Here is a 20,146-nt window from a genome sequence, read left to right as displayed (position 1 = left end):
TGGGTAAGCACTCCACCACTGAGGTACAACCCGAGCTCCATGACTGTGCATTTTAAATTACACACACGCACACGCACACACAGAGAGAGAGAGAGAGAGAGAGACAGAGACAGAGACAGAGACAGAGAGACAGAGATAGAGACAGAGACAGAGACAGAGAGAATTAGTATGAATCCCTAGGAAATAAACCATATTTTATATGTGGTTGTAATTTTATTTTCTTACATGAGTAATTTTAAATTTTTCTGTTTGTTTTTCATTTATCTCTTGGGGAGTAGCTGTGTCCTATATGAAGTCACATGAGCAGGGACATGTGACTTAGAACTTGAGCTATCCTAGCTTCTCCAGGTATAAAGAACACACACACACACGCACACACACACGCACACACACACACACACACACACATGCACACACACACACACACATATATATATATATATATATATATATATAGAGAGAGAGAGAGAGAGAGAGAGAGAGTGTGTGTGTGTGTGTGTGTGTGTGTGTGTGTATGAGAGATAGCTAGTATCAATTATGGCTGCTGCTGATCCCTGTGGCAGGCTGTCTGGAGACCCTGGGATGATGGGGGCATGGCTCTCTCCAAGTCCCAAGGCTTGAAGGGAAGCAAGAGTTAAAAACTCTCAGCTGCAGACCAAAAGCCTAAATGCCCAGTGGGTACCAGAGTAAGCCACGACATACAAATCCAGGGTCTGGGGGACCAGTGTCGGCTGTGGTTTCCGAAGGCCACACTCAAGCCACATCTGCATTTTGTTCTCTCTGCATGCATTCTGCACCATTCCACTGAATAGCGTTATGGTGTGAATGGGACAGATCTCCTTCCTCTACCCAGGCTGGACATGCTCTTTTATACGACTCCGGAACCTGGAGGGCAAGGGGAGACTGATGAAATTGGGCTGTGTGGAGGCTACAGACTAGCACTTGGCTTGGCCTTTCTTTCTGATTCCTGGTCCACCATGAGGCTCACAGCCCCCTCCACTGTCCCTCACCACCATGCCTTTCCTGCTGTGATGAACTGAACCTTGAGCCAAAACAAACCTTTCTTTCCTTATGTCTGTCTCTGTCAGCACTCTCTTGTGATCACGGCAATGCTAAGGCGTGTCCCTAGGCTGACGGTGGACATGCCTCAGTTAGTATGATCACAGCCATGGTCGTCTCTTTGGAACACACTCTCCATGAGGGTTCTTCCTCATCCAGTCAAGTCAACACCTAAAATTAAACCCTCCCAGAGTTCAATGGCGTCTGCCCTGCCAACGGCCCTTGTAAGGGTCTGAAGGCCCCATGTTAGTGAGTACATAACAGCAATGGGGACTTGGCTACAACCTCTTTGTCAATACTCAGCGCGATCTGCTTCATAAGATAGAACAAGAGGATGAATAGGACCTACTCCTCAGCAGGCCCCCGAGGCATGGCCTTCGGTGGGATCTCCTGGGCCCCAGATGCCAACCGTACCTTTGTGAACTCCAAAAGTAAATTATAATTTTAAATTCCAAATTTTAGAAAATTAGCCATTAAATAGACCAGGTTGGCCTCGAACTCACAAAAATCTACCTGCCTCTGCCTCCTGAATGCTGGGGTTAAAAGCTCAGCCTATAATTTTTTTTTTTAAAGCACCACGTTACATTGTCATTGAACATAAAGGAAATATAAGTTGACTATAGAAAATTTAGAGAACTCAATCATTTTTTCTTACCTTGGCTTGATTCTGGGAGAGAGCAAAGGAAACATGGGGTGAGGGGAAGATACTTAGAACTTATAAATAAAAGATAGCATCATCCCGCCCTGGTGATTCAAAGGCTAGCAGGATGTGGAGTCTCCTATCACAGAGGATACACTATGAGACCCGAGATACTGCTCTTGGAACAGTGTCAAGTACCTTCCAAGAGAGTCTGAAATAAACAGCAGTTTTAAAAGGGTGCATGATAGCTCATCCCTGACACACCTAGCACTTGGAGGTGGAGAAAAGAAGCAGCAGGAGTTCAAAAGCATCCTCAGCTCCATAAAAGGTTTGCCAACTGAGGCTCTAAGAGACACCATCCCAAACACAAAGTGTACAAAGGGCTGGGCACGGGGCTCAGTGGCAGAGTACTGCCTACCATGCACAAGGCTCTGGGGTCAGGCTCTAATCAATGAGAAAAATAATGATACATTCAAATGTATTCTTTAATCATTTACTCTTGGCACAATAGCTCCAGGAAATTTCCCTGGGAAAATAGGTAGTTAAGTCCTGTGTGGTTCTTGCAATACTGTTTACAACAAAAAAGGACAATATTTAGATATATAATAAAAATTCTATTCTTATAGTATAGTATACTATGAAGGCATTAGTATAATGTTAGAAATCTGTTGCTTTTTTTGACATGAAAGGCTATGGGGAATTCACAACAGGTGTCAAGGCTTCAAAGAAACCTTGTTCGCTCACTCGTTTCTAGGAGTTCGTTGACATACAAGACTCAAGCAGGTTCAAGGTGTTCATCACAGTGGTGGATATTACAACAAAAGCCAGGCGATTAGGAGCAATGGACGGACTGGCTAAGTTTACTATGCTTCCCGGACTCAGTAGGGCCAGACAAGCCTGGAAGTTACACTTGTAGCTTATCTCTAGTGCAGAGTGAGGTAAACTACACTGTTAGGCAGTTAGTGTTTGACTGGACCTTTGAAAAACCCATGTTCATAGCAGCCTGTTCATAGCAGCATGTTCATAGCCAGAAGCTAGAAACAACCCAGATGTCCCTCAACAGTCAATACAGAAAATGTGGTTCATTTACACAATGGAATACTTCTCAGCTATTGAAATTGATGACTCCATGAAGTTCACAGGCAAATGGATGGAACTAGAAGATATCATCCTGAGTGAGGGGACCCAGTCACCAAAGAACACACATGCTGTGCAGTCACTGATAAGTGGATATTAGCTCAAAAGCTTGGAATAACCAAGATGCAATCCACAAACCATACGAAGCTTAACGAGAAGGAGGAAGACCAAGGGGTGGGTGCTTCAGTCCTACTTAGAAGGGACAACAAAGTGATCACTGGAGGTAGAGGGAGGGAGAGAGGTGGGGGAGGGGAATAAAGGGGGACGGGATCAGATATGGGAAGAGACAGGAAGGAAGTCCGGAGGTCCAGGAAAATGAATAGAAGTAAGTAGCAATGGGGGAGTGGGGAATGGGCACAGCCACTAGAAAGTCCCAGATGCCAGGGCAACGAGAGGTTCCCAGGACACATGGGGATGAATTAGGTGAACTACTCAACAGTGGGGAGATGAGGAGAGAGAACCTGTAGAGACCATATCCAGAGGTTAGGCATGGCCCCTGGCTAATGGATGAGGCCCCACCCACCCCTCTCAAAATTTTTAACCCAGAATCTTTTCTGTCTAAAGGAAACAAACTCTGACACTATGACACTCTTGCTGATGCCAAGAAGTGCTTGCTGACAGGAGCTTGGTATAGCTGTCCCAGGAGAGGCTCTGCCAGCACCTGATTAATACAGATGCAGATACTCACGGCCAACCATCTGACTGAGCCCGCAGACCCCAATGGAAGAGTTATGGGAGGGACTAAAGGAGCTGAAGGAGATTGAAACCCCATAGGAAGAACAACAATATCAACTAACCAGAACCCCCAGAGCTCCCAGGGACTAAACCACCAACCTCAGAAGAATCCATGGCTCCAGACACATATATAGCAGAAGATGGCCTTATCTAGCATCAGTGGGAAGGGAGGCCCTTGGTCCTGTGGAGATTTGATGCTCAAGTGTGGGGGATGAGGGGTGAGGCAGGGGGGAAAGGAACTATGGGATGGTGGTTTGCAGAGGGGAGACCGGGAAGAGGGACAACATTTGAAATGCAAATAAAGAAAATAACAAAAAAGAGAGAAAAATCTATAGAAAATATGCTCTCTTCACAGCCTTGGGCTCTCTTTAGAGTTTGTATTGATTGGAGGAGACCCACTTACACCATCGGGGACAGTTCAAGTCTACCAAGTCAAGTCTACAAGTCTAAAAGTTAACCCAAAACATGCTGCCCATAGGAGCATCTTGAATATTTGACACGCATCTGGGCACCCTGCATCCCAGACGATTTGGTGCATGAAATTAACTATCACAAGGTATAAGGATACAAATGAACACATATATGTGCATATATTGTCACATGTGTGAGGACAAGAAAAGCACACAAAGAAAAGCAAGGCAACAACAAACACTGAATCTAGAACGGCAGTCATTGAGCTGAAGGCAGCAGGAAGGCAGTTTGGGGACGGCATGGTGATCTGAGTCGTACTCTCGTCTCGGACAGTATGTTCCTGAGATACATGTTAATACCACAGCTGGACCAATGGTTAGTGTGAGCGTAAGGGACTGACTACGTGCGTGTAAGGGACTAACTATCCGCACATGAGGCTCCCAAATTACTTTCTTCTACCTTTATACCTTAATTTTCAACATCTCTTATGTTCCTACAATGACTATGTGTCTCTTCTGTGATCAGTACAGCCTTTGACAAGCTCCAGGAATCACATGGGATGCTTTTCAGCTAAATGCTAAAACTCAGAATTTAGGAGTGGAGTCAGCGCCCCGGCCAGGCCAGAAAGACTGCTGTTTTTATTTCATGGGGTAAAGTTCAGACTTTGATTTCTCCTTTTGATTTTATTTACTTATCTGAATGGGTAGCAAGCCTAAAGCTTGTCTGAGTACTCCTGTTCTGTCTTTGACTGTCATGAGCTTACCCCGATTGACTGTATAGCACCCCCTTCATCCCTGTGTTCAAAGGTAGCTGCTTAATGATGCTTACTTCTCAGCCACTGAAAACCCGCACCTTCCTCCCTCCTCAGCAGCCTCTGCCTGCCTCGGATTCTGACCCACTAACCCACATCCTCCTGTAATTTCAGAAGATGTTCCCTGTGTTTCACTTCATCTCGTCCCCTTTCCCCTTTAGACTTTCTTATGCTCCTCTTTGTAATTTCCTGCCTTCCCAACTCTCAGGACCTTAGACCTGGGCTTACTTTAAGGACTGACTTCATGGCTGCAGGGGAGAGGCTCTGTTTACCTCTCACTCCCCCTTGGCTCAGTGATGTTAGCATGAACCAACTGGGTATGAGGAGGCTTTCTGGAGTTCATACCTCCTACGCTGGGCCCCAGAGCCCCTTGTGAGGCTGTATGCTGGTTCCTCAACCGGGCGGCTTCTTTCTTTCTTCACAGGGACAGATGGTGAGCTCAGTGGGGGAGTCGTCCAACAGATGTGAGCAGCTATGTTCGAGTTGACGGGGGCGAGAGGCAAGGACTTATTTATGCCCCTGGGAAACACCATGTGACCTGTTTCCATATCCCAGTGTTTAATGGAGGCTAGTCTTGTTCTGTCTACGGCCATGTTTCATATGTAATATGATTTCATATGTAATATGATTTCATGTGTAATATGATTTCATATGTAATATTATGTGTATGATTCTGTAGCCGTGTAAAGGTGAACTTGCTCCATACCTCACACCGATCTTTCAAGATGCTGCTCCTGAGAGAAGCATTGGGTCTTTACAAAACCACTGTTAGCAGTTTGAATCTGAAACGTGCCCCCAAGGCTCCTGTTTTGACAGTGGAGACTATTGGGGGGTGGGGAATTGGGACCTGGTTGACAGAAGTTGCTCACTAGGGATGGAACTTTGAAGGTTATATCCCCTCCTGGTCCTGGTTTATTCTGTTTCCTGCTTTGTGCCATGTCAACAAGTGTCACCACACACTTCCCCTCCCTTCCCCACCACATACTTCCTCATCCCTTCCCCACCACACACTTCCTCTCCCTTCCCCACCACACACTTCCCCATCCCTTCCCCACCACACACTTCCCCATCCCTTCCCCACCACACACTTCCCCTATGCCTTCCCACAACACACACCCCTCTTCCCCACCACACACTTCCCCTCCCTTCCCCACCACGCACTTCCCCTCCCTTCCCACCACACACTTCCCCATCCCTTCCCTACCACACACTTCCCCATCCCTTCCCCACCACACACTTCCCCTATGCCTTCCCACAACACACACACCCCTCTTCCCCACCACACACTCCCCTTCCCTTCCCCACCACACACTTCCCCTCCCTCTCTCACCACACACTCCCCCTCCCTTCCCTACCACATATACCCCATGTCTTCCCCACCACACACTTCCCCCCATGTCTTGCACGTGCACGCACGCACACACACACACACACACACACACACACATGTGCACATGTATGTGCCTGTGTGTGCTCATCCTGGGTGCATGTATGTGTATGTGTTCATCCTGGGTGCATGTATGTGGTATGCATGGGGGGGATGTCTGTGTGGAGTGTGTGTGTGTTCATGTTAGTTGCATATATGTGTGTGTGTTCATCTTAGGTACATGTATGTGTGGTATGTATGTATATGTGGTGTGTGTGGTGTGTGTATATTGGTGGGTGAGTATGTGTGTTCATACGGGGTGCATGTATGTGTGTATAGTGGAGGGGTACGGGTACATACATGTGTATGTATGAATGTGTGTTTACATGCATGTATGTTCATTCTGGGTGCATGTATGTGTGTGTGCGTTCATACTGGGTGTGTGTGTGTGTGTGTGTGTGTGTGTGTGTGTGTGTGTGTTCATCCTGGGGATATGTGTGGAGTCTCGAGGTTCACATTGGTTTTATTCTTCTGTCACTTTCATCTCATTCTTGGGGGATGGTTCTCTCACTGAACCTGGAACTGGCCATCTCCATGAGACCAGCTCTACAGTGAGCTCCTAGGCTGTCTGTGTCCACTCTCTTGTAGTAGGATTGCAGACAGACATGCGCCACTGTGCGTGGCATCTCTCGTGTGAGCTGGGAATCCTACTGCAGCTGCACTCTACCCATTAAAACACCACCCCAGACCCTGGAACATATGAGTTCACAAGTCATCTTAGCTCTCTGTGCTCTAACTGAAGGAAGGGTGCTCTCTTCAGTCCTTCACCCACATCCTCCTCCTCTCACTCCATGTAAGATCTGTCACGGCACTGAGTTAAGTCTTCAGATCTTGTGATGCATTATTTGGGCCCCAAAAGCTATTTGGGAAAACCGACTGACAAATCCATTGCATGGTGTCACATAGCGCATCTACACCAAGGCCATTCTGGTTCCCTTGTCCTTCGCCCCAAGTGTAATCTGGAACTCCCACTGATGATTATATTTGTGACTTTACTGCTTTGTCTGCCCAGCACCCAGGCCTGGCAACCAAGCCTCCCAGTCTTATGTTCCTGGTTCTCTGTTGATTGGCCCTTCCTTCCTTTGTAACAGAAGCTTTGGAGACAGGAAAAATCTCAGCTTCCTGCTTTGCCTGTTTATTATGTTTAATTAACTTCTCTATGGTGAGTTCTATGTTTACTGGCTAGTATGATATCCTTCGTTGAAAACAGTCTCCAACCATGATTGACTCTGAAATGTGTGTAGTGTTAGATCTAGTTTCCGTGATCTCTCTCTCTCTCTCTCTCTCTCTCTCTCTCTCTCTCTCTCACACACACACACACACACACACACACACACACACACACACGACTCCTACTTTACCCAGAAGCAACTCACCACGTAATGGTGTGTTATGAGTCTTTGCACACAAAAACAAGTATGTGAACAAAAACCGAAAGAGAAAACTATGGTGAGTGGGCTCCATTTTAACCCATAATAGAAACGTTGTCCCTAATACACTAAGAGCTGTCATGATTTTAGGGGCTCTCATTTGGTGTGACATAAATAATTAGCCAGAAACATCACAGATGCTAGGTTGTCGGTTTTTGTGCTGGGAAGGGATGTAGAGGTGAATGAACTCATCCACAAGGGTCCATGTGAAGACCAGAGGTCGACATCAAAGGGTTTCTTCAATCGCTTCTCTGTCCTATTCATTTTTCAAACAAAATCTTTCACGGAACCTCAAATCTGCCATTTCAGCTAGATTGAGTAGCCAGAAGGTCCCCAAGATCTGCTTGTTCCACTCCTCAGCAATGGGATGTAGATGCAACAGGACAACCCTAGCTTTTTTAAAACACAGGATTTGGAGATCCAGATTCATGTCCACATGCTTGTGTGGTGGGCACTTTACTGGGTGAGCTCCCTCCCCTGTCCCAAGAGCCTAGTTTTGTAACTCTGTGTCTGCCATGTGTTTTCCTTGTTTCACAGGAGTCTGGTTCCTGGGATGTGCTTCTTACTGTGGAAGCAATCCTAATCAGGGATCTGAGGAGCTAATTCAGTGCCACCCCATCCCGCAAGCAGCATCCAGAAGTATTATCATGTCCACCCATGACTTCTGATCTCTCCGTTGGCTGGGTTCTTTCAACTTGAAGTATAAGGCGTCTAATTCAAAATGACCCAAAGAAAAAGGAAAGGAAATTATTAGATTAACACATAGAGAAATCCCAGAAAGGAGAAGCTTCAGAAGTTGGTTGGATACAAGGGCAGGGATCCCACTTTCTACCTCTTCTGCATTCCTCTCCTTGCAGTCCTGGCTTAAGTTCTTACCTCATGGAAGGAGGGTAGCTGCCAACAGCTGGTGACTTTATCCTCTCTCTCATTAACTCCAGTTGGAAAAGCTTCTCTCTCTCAAAAGGTTTTCTTTAAAGGTTTGGAATTAAGCCTCACTGTCCAAATAGCTCTACTCTGCCCAGTGGGCCTTGCCTACAGCACATGGTAACATTAGCCAGTGTCGCTGTCATTCCTCCTCCATTTGATAACAAAATATCCTCCTAAGGAATCTATTACTTCTCCCCTTAGCTTACGAGCCTTAGACTTGGTACAAAGGCGAAAATTAGCTCGTCCATCCCTAGCTCTAGCTGCAGTTTAGAACCGGATGTCAGGTTTAGCTCAGGTCTGAGACAATGGTATCTGCCTAACTGAGGAGATATCTCTGAAGAGTAGCAATGACTTGATGCTTGCTGACCTTGACGAGAACTTGAGCATGCACACACACACACACACACACAGAGAGAGAGAGAGAGAGAGAGAGAGAGAGAGAGAGACATACACACACCACACAGAAACACACAGAGAGAGAAAGACACACATACACACACCACACAGAAACACACAGAGAAAGAGAGACACACATACACACACCACACAGAAACACAGAGAGAGAGAGAGAGAGAGACAGAGACAGAGACAGAGACAGAGAGAGACAGACAGAGACAGAGACAGAGAGACAGAGAGAGACAGAGACAGAGATAAACAGAGAGAGACAGAGGGAGACAGAGAGAGAGATGCACACACAGTCATGCATGCACCACAAATACAAATGTACAAATACATCTTGGAGCTGGAGAAATGGATCAGCAATTTAGAGCACTTCCGGAAGACATGAGCTGGTTTCTCAGTAAACAACTGTGTAGAATCTCCAGTTCCAGGGCACCCAACATCCTTCTCTAGTCTCCACAGGCAGTCACACATGTGACACGCATAGACACCAACATACACACATATTGTCAAAACCAATCAGTCTTGGGGGGGGGGGAAGCAGTAGCAGTGATGTGGATGTCCCAGGAGGTGGTACAAGCTCAAAAGAGGCTGCTGTCTCGGCTTTTCCTATCTGAACTTTGGATTCACGGTCAGGGCTCCGTGAACACTCGCCAGTTGATTGATTCCTGCAGGGCAGCGAAACTACAGTATATTTAGAATAATGAGAAAGCAGTGTTTTATTCACTGTAAGCTGGGGTTTTCATTTCCACTTCAGCTCATGAGGTTTTGTTTGGGCTACGTCGTCACGGTACTGGAGAGTGAACCTGTCCTCGAGCACTCTAGCCAAATGCTCCTACCACCAGAGACAGACAGTTACCAACCATCGCCTTGATGCCAAACTTTTTCTCTTGGTAGTAAAAAGATGGTAATAAACTGTACAAAATCCCTACTCTTGCGGAGGTGATACTCTAATGAAGGTGATGTTAGCAGACTGGCATTACCCTTCATCACAAGAAGATAATGAGTAAGAACTGTCAGCGGCCTGGGAGATGACTTGGCCCATAGAGTGCCCACCCTATAAGCATGAAACTCGAAACATGGGCATCCATGTTAAAGCCAGGGGCAGAGGTTTTAACCCTGAGTATAAAACCGAGTACAAAAACAGAGAGATCTCGTGCTCATTGACCAGCGAGTCAAGCTGGATCAACAGCCTTCAGGTTCACGCGCACGCACCTGTGACCTCTGGGTATGTACGAGGTGGGGCTCCAGGCAGCTTCACACACTCACCCCACCATCCCTACACACACACACACACACACACACACACACACACACACACACGCACACACACACACACACGCACACACACACGCACACACACATGCACACATGCATGCACTTGTGCATTCATGCACACGCATAATAGACATGAAGAGAGTGATTGAGAAGGATGCCGAACACCTTTCCCATTGGCATATACACCAACACATGCACACCCCACACACACTTGCATACTGCTAATAATAGTTTATTGTTGTTGTTGTTGTTGTCGTTGTTGTTATGTAGATCAACTCAGAGCAGCAGGTATTTAGAAGATGGTAGCAAAAACAAAGTAATCACAAGGATCCCAAGGAAGGTGATATGTGCTCATGCGTGTGCAGGTGCACTGTATGTGCAAGTGCTTGTGCAGGTAAGTGCACGGGCTGTCATTCTGCTGGCATGACCCACCTTGTTTTGTAAGACAGGGTCCCCCATGGGCCTGGAACTCATCAAGTAGGCTAGACTGCCCACCCATGGATTCACCTGCCTTGACTTCCCCAATGCTTGGGTTATAAACATCTCATTTAGTTTTTTATGTGGGTTCCAGGATTGAACGCAGACTCTCCTACTTGCACAGCAAGCACTTAATGACTAAGCTATCTCTCTGCCTTCTTTAAGGTTTCATATATGTCATATATATATATATTATATATATCATATATATACACACACACATACACATACATAAACACACACACACACACACACACACACACACACACACACACACACACACACACTGGAATGCCCACTGTCCCTCTTCCCTTGAGTTCACCTTGCTGGAGACATCAAGTCAGAGAGTGGGAGAAAAGCAAAGCCAGGAAGCTCTCCTTGCCTTTCGGAAGCTAGCACTGAGCTGAAAAGAACTGCTGAGCAAGTTGGTTTCCCATTGGCACTAGCCCGGAATACTTGTCCCAGTGATAAAACCTATTGATCAAGGAGCTGGGAAGAATCCCAGACGCCTTAGTCACTGCGGGTCACTGGAGGGAGAGCAGCACAGGGAGAGCTGAGGCACACTAGCAGAGATTCACATCCACGGCTTCATCTCTACTCACAGCTTCTCCCACAGAGCTGCCACTGTGTATCCATCCCACAATGCTTTACTGGATGGAACGCCTCTCCTGGCTGGGCAGGAAAGAAAGTTGTAGCTTGTTTAGGAAAGAAACAATTATTGGAAAATCACAGGAGTTACACATAGACACCGAACCTGACCTAAGAGGAGAAAATTCGGGTTCACCTAAATATAGAATACTCCAACAACGATCCCCATACTTTTCATTTATTTTGAGACAGGCCCTCAAGTAGCCCAGACTGATTCCCATATTCTCCACGTAGCCTAGAATGACCTTGTGGTCTTGATCCTCCAGCATTTACCTCCCAAGTGCTGGGATTAAAAGCACTCACCACCCCCATCAAGTTTTACACCATGGTGGGGGTGAACTCCAGGGCTTTCTACACGTTAGATAACCATTGTGTTAGCTGAACTACATTCAGAGACGTCTCCACCCCACCCCACCCCCTTTTCTAATGGACAGCAAAGACTAAAATGCTAAGCCCTGCCATTCCTATCTTTAGGTACGTTTAACTGTAACAAGAATCCCAGTCCACGGTCCTTGTCCGGACCACACCTCCTGGCCCGCATGATGCCCCTAATTAGTTAGCTATTTCTTAGCAGCTTCTGATTCAGGGCTGGGGGATGTGGGGCAATGGAGATAGCTCTGAATGTAGACTCAGACAATTGAAATCCCCACTCCAGGGGCACCAACGCCAGGAAAAGTTTTGGGAGAACAAAATAGCTCAGAAACCTTGATGCACAGTTGGAAAGTCAAGGTCTCTGGAAAACTGAGACAGGAAAAAGTTCTGAGTGTAGCCTGCTGTCCTTTGGCACCAGCCTCAGAAACTGAAGTAAAATATTGCACACTCAAGTGACTTCAAGTAAGTACAGTCATAAGTCATTCTCCTCAAACAATGAGCGATTTTAATAAAAGCAACAGGAAAAGATCTAGAAGGGAAAGAACACTCCCGACTTCCATTGTTCTGCAAACGCACCCTCTTGAGGACTTTTCCCCCCACCCCTGCAGTTGCTGAGTGGGTGTCTGATGATCGGAACATGAGGAAAAGGTAAAACCAACTTCTTTTATTCCAGTAAAGGATAAATGTGATTATTTCATTCTTACATAATGTTGGACGTGATTTGCAAATGTATTTGCCTGTGCAATGGTGCTGAAGTTGTGTTTTCTTATCCTCCCACCCAAGCAACTGGAAAGTATCCATGAGATGAGAGAATGCTTCTCTGGGCTGGATTTCTGTTTCGCGTGGGGACTGGCTTGCAGGGTGCAGAATGCAACTTGTTTAACCTCTTTCTGTTACTCCGGGGCTTTTGCAAAATAGGGTGGGGTGGTAGCCTCCAAACTGTTCTTTTTTTTTTTTTTTTCTTTGAGGACTAGAAACAATGTAAACTTCAGTGTTGCTGGGAAGGTACATACACTTTAAAGGCCAGGCTCTCCACGAGAGATTTGTTACACACACAGTGAGGATGACAACAGCCGGCACATTCAAGCATCTGTACCGAGGATTGCCCAGTCTCTATTCCAACTTCTTGTTCCTTTAGATGTTCTAGAACTACACAGCATCACACACACACACACACACACACACACACACCAGGGGCCTGGGTGAATAACGAAGCTTAGAAAAACTACGTAGAACAGATGTGTTTGCTCTTGGAAACAGTATTTGTAATCACGGTAAACTCCTAAGATATCACCAAAGGGCTTGTATGCTCCATCCCCAGTTTCCCATGCCATAGCACCTTTTTTTTTTTCTTTATTAACTTGAGTATTTCTTATTTACATTTCGATTGTTATTCCCTTTCCCAGTTTCCGGGCCAACATCTCCCTAACCCCTCCCCCTCCCCTTCTGTATGGGTGTTCCCCTCCCCATCCTCCCCCCATTACCGCCCTCCCCCCAACAATCACGTCCAGTCTTAGCAGGACCAAGGGCTTCCCCTTTCACTGGTGCTCTTACTAGGATATTCATTGCTACCTATGAGGTTGGAGCCAGGGTCAGTCCATGTATAGTCTTTGGGTAGTGGCTTAGTCCCTGGAAGCTCTGGTTGCTTGGCATTGTTGTACATATGGGGTCTCGAGCCCCTTCAAGCTCTTCCAGTCCTTTCTCTGATTCCTTCAACGGGGGTCCTGTTCTCAGTTCAGTGGTTTGCTGCTGGCATTCGCCTCTGTATTTGCTGTATTCTGGCTGTGTCTCTCAGGAGCGATCTACATCTGGCTCCTGTCAGTCTGCACTTCTTTGCTTCATCCATCTTGTCTAATTGGGTGGCTGTATATGTATGGGCCACATGTGGGGCAGGCTCTGAATGGGTGTTCCTTCTGCCTCTGTTCTAAACTTTGCCTCTCTATTCCCTGCCAAGGGTATTCTTGTCCCCCTTTTAAAGAAGGAGTGAAGCATTCACATTTTGGTCATCCGTCTTGAGTTTCATGTGTTCTGTGCATCTAGGGTAATTCAAGCATTTGGGCTAATAGCCACTTATCAATGAGTGCATACCATGTGTGTTTTTCTGTGATTGGGTTACCTCACTCAGGAATATATTTTCCAGTTCCAACCATTTGCCTATGAATTTCATAAAGTCATTGTTTTTGATAGCTGAATAATATTCCATTGTATAGATGTACCACATTTTCTGTATCCAGTCCTCTGTTGAAGGGCATCTGGGTTCTTTCCAGCTTCTGGCTATTATAAATAAGGCTGCAATGAACATAGTGGAACATGTGTCTTTTTTATATGTTGGGGCATCTTTTGGGTATATGCCCAAGAGAGGTATAGCTGGGTCCTCAGGCAGTTCAATGTCCAATTTTCACAGGAACCTCCAGACTGATTTCCAGAATGGTTGTACCAGTCAGCACCGCACCACCAAAACCCAGAAACGAGCACTAACCAGGGAACTAGCGGCAGACGTCACTGGACCTGAGCTATGAAGACGTTCGGCCACTGCTGGCAGTGAGGAGCCATTTGCTCTCAATTTTTCCTTGGAGGTGGCAAGCTCTAGGCAGCTCGTGATCAACAGACATGTATGGGGCCTGTGTGCTATCTGTGGTAAGTGACTGAGCAGAACTAAATGTTGTGTTTCTCTTTAAAATTATCCATAAAAGAGAAATGATATAGAACAGAGAAGTTGTTGTGAGGAAATACTCTTGTCCAGTGAGTGGTATCTGTTTAGAATCCCCTGGCCAGGGAGATGACGTTGGCAGTTGGTAAAGTGCTTGCCTTGCGAGCACAAGAGCCTGAAATCAGACCCCAGAACTCATATCGAAGTGGTGCAGTGGCATGTACTAAGGGAGGCAGACACGGGGATCTCTGAAGCTTTTCGACCTTAGCCAAGTTAGTGATTTCCAGATGAAAGTAAGTAGACCCTGTCTCAAAAGACAAGGTGGACCATGCCCTGAAGATAGCACCTAAAGATGACATATATGTACATATACCCATACATATGCTAGTACACACACACAAAACATCCCAACTTCAGAATCAATCCTGTGCACGCGTGTGTGCATGCATGGGTGTGTGCACATGTGTGTGTGTGTGTGTGTGCATGCGCGCGTGCATGTGTGCCTGCCCAAGGGTGCCATGGTGTGTGTGGCAGTCAGAGGACAGTCTTGGGTGTGGGTCCTTGCCTTCCACCTTTCATGGTCTCTTGGTTTTTCTTGCTCAATCAGGAGCTTCCCAAAATTCACCTGTCTCTACTTCCCGTCTTGACTTAGGGACTTGGGAATCGTGTAAGTGTTAACGAGTCCAGCTTTTAACATTCAGTCGTGGATCCTCACCTCACACAGTAAGCGCTTTGCCCATCGAGCCATCTCTCTGCCTCTCTGTGAGTTATTTTAATGGATAAGTTTCTACTCTGTGGAGGTTCCCTTGTTGTCATTCTGTTGACAGTAGCCATCCTCACCCAGCCATCTAGCTGCTCCATACTCTGTCCTGTGGGCTGGCACCCAGTAGAAGCTGAGGGCTCAGCGTGCTTTTCCTTTCTCCTCTTACCTAGCAGTGAGGTGGTTGTAATGCCAGAGTAAAAGGGAGGCAGTGGGGCTGTCCCTAATAGCTGGGTTTCCTTCCGCCTTCCCGATTACCAGTTACTCCTATAGGTGTTACAATTTATACATATTGTAGCACGGGTCCTGAAGGAAACTAGAAAACCCATATGGGCTTTGCCATCTCCTAGTTTTTTTGTCACAGGAATTTGTTTCTAAAATGTCAACTGGGCAAGCATTGGCTTTATTCTCTCTCCAGTGCAGGGTCTACTATCACTTCATGAACTATTAATCCAATCACGATAATGAGCCTCCTGCTGGACTCATGTCCTGAAAGCATCTCTCTCTAGGCACGCAGTGATTCTGGAGTAGATTTTCACAGTGCTGGAGTCCGCAGCAAGGGGACCCTGGGGTCACTGCAGTGTTTGTTGGGAGCATTAGAAGGAAATCAGTAGGCATGAGGATTTTATGAGGAAAAAGGGCAAGATTGGGTTAATAGATAGGGAAGTTATCATACTGATGGGGGTGTTCATTGACTAAAGGTAGTCTAGAATCTGGGCAGAGAGTTTTAACTTTGAAACAGAACTGATTTTTATTAGAATGTTCTGCTACTGTTTTTTGTTTGTTTGTTTGTTTTGTTTTGTTTTCTGGCTGCCGTGACAAAAGCAAATTGTGGGGGAAGGGGTTCACAGTTCCAGGCTATAGTTCACCATAGCAGGGACAGCACAGTGGCAGGAAATTGAAGGGGTTCACTCTATCACACTGGTAATCAGGGACAGAGAGCCATGGGTGGCATGCATGCTAGTGCTCAGCTCGCTTTCTCTGCTCTGTCATAGTTCAGAATCCTGCCTAGGGAATGGCACCACCCACGGTGGGCGGATCTCCCTACCTCAACGCGATCAAGATAGTCTCCCACAGGCATGCTCACAGGCCAATGGCTCTCAACCTTCCTAATGCTGTAACCCCCCTTTAATACAGTTCCTCCTGTTGTGGTGACCCCACCCATAACATTATTTTCACACTCCATAACTGTCATTTTGCTACTGTTTTGAATCATAATGTAAATTTTCCAATGGTCTTAGGTGTCCCCTGTAAAAGGGTTGTTCAACCCTTAAAGGGGTCATGACCCACAAGTTGATACCCTCTGTCATAGGCCAACCTAGACTACTCTCCCCTCACCCCACCCCAACTCTTGAGCCTTCCCTCCCAGTATTCTAGATTGTCAAGTTGGCCATTCGAATGAGCCACCCTACCTACTGCCTAGCCACGTGCCCTGGATCAGGTTCCTTAGCTTTCTCTAGCCTCCATGTTCTCATATGAAAGTAGAATGTCTCTTCTTTTGCTGTGCTGAGACAGGGTCTCACTGCGTCTCAGCCTAACCTTGGGTGTGAGAACCTCTTGAGTACTGATATCACAAGCATATGACACCATGCCAAACCAATCGTAGGCTGTGGCAAAGACTCTCACAGGTACTAGGCTTCTGATCTCCTGGGTCCACCTGTCCCTTCTTGTAAAATTTAGTATTAGGAAACCTGTTCTCCCATTTGGATAGCCAAACACTCTAGATATCTGGCCAGGATAGTCATGCTTCACAGTCCCAAAAGTGGTGTCTGAGCACCCTGATCTGCCTTCAGTAAGTATCCTTCTGGGTAGCTTTATCTAGGTCCCTATCCCCAGAGCTTCATCTTGGTCATTTTCACCACAGGAGGGACACACACACACACACACACACACACACACACACACACGCACAGCTCCCTGGTTATAAACGATTGTTTGTCCCTGCTAGTCTTGAGTTGAGCAAAATACATCTTCCCTACTATAAAATTACATTGTAACAGTCCCCGTTGCTCCTGAATAATCTTTGCTGTTGTGTTTTAATACACCATTGGAATTTTTTCTTTAATAAACAAAGGTGGGGAGGGGGAGAAATCACCCAGGGTCTCTACCGGTGAAAACCTCCTTACCCTTCCCTCCCAATGCAGACAGGTTTAGGTATCCTTACCCTTGACCTCAAAGTCTGGCTGTCAAATCTAGCCCAGGGGAAGTCAGAGGATAGTGGCTTGGACAGCTGCAGGATGAGAGATCACACCCTAGACTCAAATGCTTCCCTTGGGCCCGCAGGTAACCCAGCGTGACTTCGAAGGCCTCGAGTCTGGAGGAACAGCTGCAGGGAACAGCAGCCACGGGGCCCCCGAGGCACGGGGGTCGGGGACGCCCGGGACTCCCGCAGTGCGGCGGCCGCCAGGTGGCACCACGGGCCCGGGGCCCAAGGCTCTCCGGCGGGCGGGGGGCGGGGCAGGAAGGGGTTAAGGCGCCGGCAGAGCGGCCGCGGCGCTCGGGGGAAGCCCGGCGCGGGGCGCGGAGGAGGGAGCGGCCGGTTGCGGGGCCCCGGCCAATCGGGCGGCTGGCCGGGCGCGCGGAGCCACAGCGCCATGGAGGGAGGCGCGGCGCCCGGCCGCCCGTGACTGAGCGTGGCGAGCCCGAGCGGCCCGCGGCGCCCGCGGCGCGGAGATGAGCAGGTCCGCTGCGCTGCTGCTCTGCCTGCTCGGCTGCCACGTTTGGAAGGCGGTCACCAAGACGCTGCGGGAGCCCGGCGCGGGAGCCCAAGGTCGGTGGGTGGGCGGTGGCGGGGCCGGAGGGGGACGCTTTTGTGTCGCGCCCGGGCCTGGCGCGGCAGCGGTGGCGGCTGGACCCGGGCCGCATTGTGGCGGAGGCCCAAGCGGCTCGACCTGCACCGCGGTCCCGCAGCCCCCCACGTCGCGATACCCGGGGGGCGGCGCCGCCCCGGGAACACGCTGGGCCCGCGGCGCAGATGCTTCCCCGGGATCTGGGTGGCACCAGCTGCTCTGGCTGCCTCCTGGGTGGCAGCCGCTGGCGACTCTTCGGCTTACATCCGAGGTGCTTTCCTTTATGCATGACTCGGACACGCGGCTCCATCGCCCTCCCACCCCCACCCCCCACGCCACGGGAGAGAGCGACCTGACTGGCTGTCCCTCTCTGGGGTCCCCGGAGCTCCAGTCCTGGAGTCCAGCGCGAAGGCTGCGCCCGGCCCTTTTGTTGTGGAGGGGAGGGGGCGGCCGCCGCCCCAGGGTGCCCCCTGAGCCCTGGCGACCCTAGGTCTGCTGCGGCAGTTTAGGAAAGTTTCGGGGTCTTCTCCCCCAACCCTCTTATCCTACGTGGTTTTCAGACCTTTAGGGATTTGTTGAGCAGCCGCAGAGATCATCATGAGAAGAGAAAAAAACTGGAACTGGGAAGCCCTAATCACTTAAAATCATTTCTGTGTCTGTCTGTCGCCAGCTCCTGCCTTTTGTCTAATCTTTGGCCTCTTGCAAATCTGCTTTCCAGCTGTATAAGTAATGTGGTCGCCACCAAGAATGGCCACACGCTTTTTTTTTTTTTTAATCTGAATTTATTTGAGGACAACCCTGGAGCTTCCTTGACATGATTTTGTGAGGACAAAGTGGAGTGTTTCTGTTTCCTTTTTCTGAGGAGCTACTAAAGCCAACAGATGAGCATGTGTGAATTCAGCCAGGGCACCTCTTGCCCAGGGTAAATTTGGTTAGGGAGGAGCCTTCACTGGTCTTCTGTGAGCTCCTGCGGGCGCTCAGACCCTTGCCAAGGTTCCTGGCAGAAAGGTGTATGCCCTGCTAAGTTAGCCCTGCACACTGAGTGAAGGAGCACCTCAGCCCAATATCACAGAGCCCTGCCTCATCCTTCTTCCCACCCTTTGAAACTTGGGACCAGGGGGCTGGTCTTGACTTCCACCAAGATAGCCTCTTGGTGTCCGTTGACAATCTGAGCTCAGTTAAGGATGCTGTAGGTTTTCATATCGATGCTTACTGAATTGCTGGTTGGCATCTTTTAAATATATAGTTGACAGTAAAATATGACCATTAAGAATTGGGTGTGAATCTGGCAAATGCATGGTACGGAAGGCATTAACAGGGTACCCAAAGACCCATAAGTCTCAGTAGGATGGCGATACTTATGACATTAGACCATCAGTATTGAACGATACCCTCTTCCATTTATACCCCACTGTTCTTTGAATCCACTCTTTTAAATAAACGATATCTGTGTCTCAACGAGGCCATTATTTTCGAAGGGCAGGTTGGGGTTTTTTTTGTTGTTGTCGTTTTTTTTGTACTTGAAATAGCAATACACGGAAATAATGAATTCGTGCATTTGTAAAATAGGAAAAGGCATGGCTTCAATTGGAAAAAAAAATCGTGGAAGAGAAAAAAAAAAAAAACAAACCCCTTACTGGCGTCAGGTCTAAGACGAAGTTTTATTAAGGTTAAACCCCAAGATGTGACATTTCCCAGTAAGCAAGAGAGAGATGACCGACCCGTTGAGACTAGTTATGCCTTGGCTAGGTATGTCCCCGAGTTTCAGTAGAAGATGGAGTATCTTGGGAGAGTGTTCCCCTTGGATTTTTTTCTTGATTTGCAAGTTCCAGTCAGGGTGGACTTCTAAGGTGTCAGTCTCAGCATGTGTATGGGACATGTCTGGAACACCGCCTGGCACCAGGAGTTTGAGCTGGTTGGGTCACTGAGGAATTGGACAGTTTCTCTTGTCATTTGAGGGTTCCTTTAAGCTGTTGAGTTCTTCGGGGCTTTTGGGTGGCTACCATTCTGCTAACATGGTTTATCGATTCATGTTTTCTCTGCTTCTCTAGAAGATAAGTGTCCTATTTAACTTCACAGCACATGGTAAGCCGACTGTGAACTTGTTTGGCACAGAGAGTTAGCCCTTGCTGGATGGGGGGAAAGTTGAAGCTGTCGCGGTATATACCACAATGTAGCCAAGGTCTTTTATCTGCAT

General features: G+C 47.8%; 1 protein-coding gene across 3 annotated transcripts in view; it reads left to right on the top strand.

Moving 5' to 3' along the window:
• Positions 1-14,154: 14,154 nt before the first annotated feature.
• Positions 14,155-20,146, top strand: part of Fam171a1 (family with sequence similarity 171, member A1) — a 123,754-nt gene continuing 117,762 nt past the window's right edge. The window contains exons 1-2 of one of the 3 annotated variants that reach the window (XM_039096410.1): positions 14,155-14,387; positions 17,444-17,567. In XM_039096410.1, coding sequence (XP_038952338.1) covers positions 14,361-14,387; positions 17,444-17,567 — 151 coding nt within the window. In that variant the 5' untranslated portion in view covers positions 14,155-14,360. Of the gene's footprint in view, positions 14,388-17,443; positions 17,568-17,642; positions 17,931-20,146 lie in introns of those variants that run through there. The other 2 variants (XM_039096412.1, XM_039096411.1) reach the window with 2 other exon arrangements.

Source organism: Rattus norvegicus, chromosome 17 (genome assembly GCF_036323735.1).
Source record: "Rattus norvegicus strain BN/NHsdMcwi chromosome 17, GRCr8, whole genome shotgun sequence".
Lineage (NCBI taxonomy): Eukaryota > Metazoa > Chordata > Mammalia > Rodentia > Muridae > Rattus > Rattus norvegicus.
Note: the sequence above shows the minus strand (reverse complement) of the source record. Positions and strands in the feature narration are given on the sequence as shown.